The 4,482-nt window shown below is 39.9% G+C and overlaps 1 protein-coding gene across 1 annotated transcript; it reads left to right on the forward strand.

Moving 5' to 3' along the window:
* Positions 1-1,155: 1,155 nt before the first annotated feature.
* Positions 1,156-3,932, forward strand: si:dkey-3h3.3 (uncharacterized protein LOC100144568 homolog). Its single transcript, XM_043240846.1, has 4 exons — positions 1,156-1,626; positions 1,866-2,807; positions 2,904-3,121; positions 3,249-3,932. The coding sequence occupies exons 1-4, from the start codon at positions 1,606-1,608 to the stop codon at positions 3,316-3,318; spliced, it is 1,251 nt and encodes a 416-aa protein (XP_043096781.1). The 5' UTR covers positions 1,156-1,605; the 3' UTR covers positions 3,319-3,932.
* The last annotated feature ends 550 nt before the right edge of the window (positions 3,933-4,482 follow it).

A 4,482-nucleotide genomic window follows, 5' to 3' on the forward strand; every position in this document is an offset into this window, starting at 1 on the left:
TTGATTTGGGAAAGAACGGACTGAAACTCGGGAATTCAAAACTGGAGTGTTGTAGTTTTTCGTATTCTTAACGTTGCGGGAATGATTTTGTCATTCCGATTTTTCAAGCCAGTTTAATGCTGGGTCTCAGCCTTCATATTTACGAGAACCGATTATTTAGTCGCGGGGGGTCTTTGGAGGTGTTTAGTGGTATTCTTGTGCAGGCAGGTGGTTTCCAGTGATGCCTTGATGCTAGTTCGAGGGCCTCTCTAAAGATGTTTTGTTGGAGACAAGGGTCCCTAATGATATATCTGAGGTGAAGGGGTTTCCAGCGATAGGTTAGTGGGCTTCTGATGGGTGTGGGGGGGCTAATGCTGTCGAAAGGTTTAATGAAGCCCTATTTCCAATGTTATATACATCTGCATATCTTGTCTTTACAACAGCTCTGATTAAGTGTTTGTTTGTTTGTTTGTTGATGGTGAGCAAAGTGCATATTTAGCTGGTTTGCACAACCCAAAGAGACGTGATGACAATTATTTTCACATGCTGTTATTCACTGACAGAACTGATGATCAAATTTGGCAGGTTCTCCCTTTCACATTATTTTTTTTTTGCTTCTGCAGTAGAAAGGGTACAGCATCAATAAATAAATGCTTGAATAAATAAATGATCGGTAAGAATTGATCACATTTTATCCTTGTCAAAAGAGGAATAATAGGACCCTTTTAATATAAAATGTGAACGGGTTTAGGGTGGAGGTGGCAATGGATGGTGATCCGTATTCTCCAAAGTGCTTGTCCTCCACAGGCTGGCAGGACACCCTAGACACAGCGCTTTTGATAGGTATAAATATTCTCAGGTTTTCTCTTTTGTCAGATGAATATTCATAGGCAGATATTTACTAAAAAGTTCACAAGAGAGGAAGATGATTTGTTCACTAGGAAGGGGAGTAGGTCGTATTAATCCTGTTGGAATAATGTTGGTCTTTGTACCTGAATGGACCTCTAACTCCCTCTAGCGGTGTGAATGTTTTTCTACTTGATCATTAGCACTGCGGTTGCTGATTACTTTATTCAAAGCAGGCTACTCTGCATTTGATAATATTGCAAACAGGGCGGACTATTTTTTAAATGACTCATTAGCATTTTGTTAGACTTTTCGGTCGATTTTTATTCAAAATTCCTGGCAGCACGCGCAGTTTCTTCCACCGATGTAGCCTATATATTGTTGTTTCAAAACTGAGCTCGGTGCTTAAAATTATGTTAAGTGGATAACTGCAAAATGCAGTTTTTTTAACACCCGCTTTTATTCCTTTTGGGCGGGGTTTTTCTTAGGACCTGGCAACCCGATACTGATGACCCGATACTTCCTGTTTGAAAAGTGAAACAAACTGCGGCGTGTTTACACATTCAAAAAGTATTAATAGTGTTTTGAGCAGAAACGCTGACACGGTGATGATATTTGACCAAACAAGCGCTTTAATTTGTACTAAAAAATGCATAAAGTTACTTTTTTTACTGAAACAAACTTCTTGACGGTTACGGTAGGTCGTGGCTAGTTACCTCTTGATAGTGTTTTGATTTCCCTGACAACTGATCGACGCCATCGGTGGAGGTGGAGGTGGAGATGAAGACTAGCCTGCCAAAGGTGAATTTGCCAACAGTCGTGCTAAACATTATCAACATTATTTAGCATTTAAGGATGTAATGTCGGGACGCCAATTAGTTTGTTAAATTACTTACTACTACTACTATTTATTAATGTTTACTAGCGTGTTTAGACGTAAGCGTGACGTCAGTCAGTTGTTTAAAAAGTCTGATTTTAAAACAAACGCAGATACCCTGTTAGTAAATGAGCTACGATTATTGGTATTTTATTTATTGCAGATATTCTCTCTAGTGAGACTACACCTGCCAAATTCCGTTTCAAGCAAAAGCAAAACTATGAAACACGAAGATGTCGATTTTGTCGCCAGCGGGTCGATGGCAGAGGCCGAGGTTGTTTATAAGAGTACAATTGTGCAAACCACACGTGTTGGAAGTAGGGATACGGGACGAGAGGAGAGACCAGCTCAAAGTAACTCCTCTGTAGTTGAACCAGTGAACGTCGACGGCATTGTTATGGATTACATCGAAAAGATTAAATCCAAGGAGCTTGACACGATCAAAAAAAGGAATGCAGTTATCGTGAAGCGAGATGATAAACGCGTGACCTTCACGTCTCTGTCTGGTAAGAACGTGCACGCTCATTTCGCACGAGAACACTTCGTAACTTTATATCAAAAGACTGCAACGGGCCTGCAAACCAGGACATACGACCACAGTCGAGGAATTATTACGCTTCACCAAGCAGAATTTCCAGAACTCCTAATCACTCATAAAGATGAAAAGCGGCTGCAGCTGACTGGCAACTTCATTAGCCTTGACAGATTTGAGACGTTTTTGAATGGGAGTGCTCGGTCATATTTAGACTACCAAACCCCAAATAACTCTGAAGTTAATGACAGGCCTTACAAGCAACCTGCGAGAGAACGCGCATCAATAGACCAAGCCAAAGATGAGGCATGTCCAATTTGTTTGGAAACACTCGAGACAAAGGAATCCACAGACCTGCCAAAGTGTAAACACAGATTTTGTAAAGACTGTTTGAGGAAAGCCTTCCAGGTGAAGCCAACTTGTCCGATCTGCGGAGAGATATACGGCAGTCTCACAGGGACACAACCAAAGGGCGGGAGCATGACTGTCTCATCGGACAAGTCCTCCTTACCTGGATATGAAAATTATGATACACTCATAATTAGCTACCATATTCCAAGTGGGCGTCAAGGGGTGAGTACAAATGCAATCAAGTGTTAGACGTTGGTCGGCTTTAAGCTGTTCGTTATGACATCAGTTACACACTTTTGATTACCTCATACCCTGCAGGATGAACACCCAAACCCAGGCACGCCGTACCATGGTGCGTCCCGCATAGCTTACCTCCCGTACTCTACAGAGGGGAGTAAAGTACTGAAGCTTCTGCAGAGGGCTTTCGAACAGAGACTCACTTTCACCATCGGACGTTCATCTACCACTGGACAGAACAATGTGGTGACCTGGAATGACATTCACCATAAGACGTCTCGTTATGGAGGACCAACCAGGTGAGTTCACAGTTCGGGCGTTGGCATCATTTTTGGGTGGTTGCTTTCTATGAGACAAGCCCTTTTATTTTCAGCGCTGTTTAATTTACAATAGTTATGTGTCCTAATGATGGTTTCTTCTTTTTAGTTATGGCTACCCAGATCCAAACTACCTGAAACGAGTACAAGATGAACTGAAAGCAAAAGGAATTTACTGAGTATACAGTCTGCTCCTTGTAATCAGTTCAGACACATTATTACAACCAAGTCATATTAAAACAAGAACAAGAAGAAAGTAATGTTGCAGTTTTGCGATCACTAATCACAGCACTTTTTTGCATTGCAGTTTTGAATGTGTGAATCTCATCGTGAAGCAGTATAAGTGAAACAGAGTTAAGGGCCGTGAAGGGTATTTTTGCCAGATGTTTGATCATTGCTTGAATGTCTTCCGCAGCATCACGAATGACCGCATTTTCAAAATAATGTACTACTATATGTATGCAGGATACCTTGTTTGTGCTTTTACATGTAAACCTTATAGGTTTCGTGTCAATATCATAAAGGATTGCATCAACAGAAATCTATTTTACTTGTTTAAAAACAATCATTGCTATATAATATTGTAACTAGATTTTTCAAATGAATGAATATACAGTAAAATGAAGTGTCATCTAATATATTGAAAGCTACCATAGAGCCTCGGTTTCTCGAGTCATTTTATTAACACTAAACCTTTCCTATTGGTATTTGTTCTCTGGTTTATTTATCGTTTACCTTTTGTTTTGATTTTGTTGGATTGCAGCATTAAAATTGGATGAAAGATACAAGTGTACATGAATTGTATTTATTCAGTTTAAATGCTTCATCAAATATTGTTTTCTCAAAAAGATGCTACATTCATATATAAATAATAATCATCATCATCATCATCATCAATGACTTACCTGGCCCAGGTGTCTTGGCTTTTGGTCAACTTGAGACAATGATTAGTCTACAGTAGTAACATAACATTTTTTTAAAAAAACGGCAATAGGGACACCGGAATAATTTGCTTTTGTGCTTTAAAGCACAGACAGTTGAAATAAAATGGCTGATCTATTCTCCAACTTCGTATAAAGTCTCCATGCACTGCTTTTCCCCTCATAAACATATTTTGACTACTCCCTAATGCTTTCAGCAGCCATTTTGAAGTTGTTTGTTGGATGTTGTGCACTGGCCAGGGTTGTAATGAAAAGAAATGGCTCTTGCATTTGGAAAATGGCTCCGGATCAAAGGTGAGTGAGGCTAGTAAGGCTGCAGACTTGTGTGTTGAACAGCTATTCAGCGTTGTTTAGGGTTTTTCATGTGACTTTGGTTAGAAAGAAAAAAAGACCAAAAATGTC

This window comes from Puntigrus tetrazona, chromosome 5 (assembly GCF_018831695.1).
Source record: "Puntigrus tetrazona isolate hp1 chromosome 5, ASM1883169v1, whole genome shotgun sequence".
NCBI classification, from domain to species: Eukaryota; Metazoa; Chordata; class Actinopteri; order Cypriniformes; family Cyprinidae; genus Puntigrus; species Puntigrus tetrazona.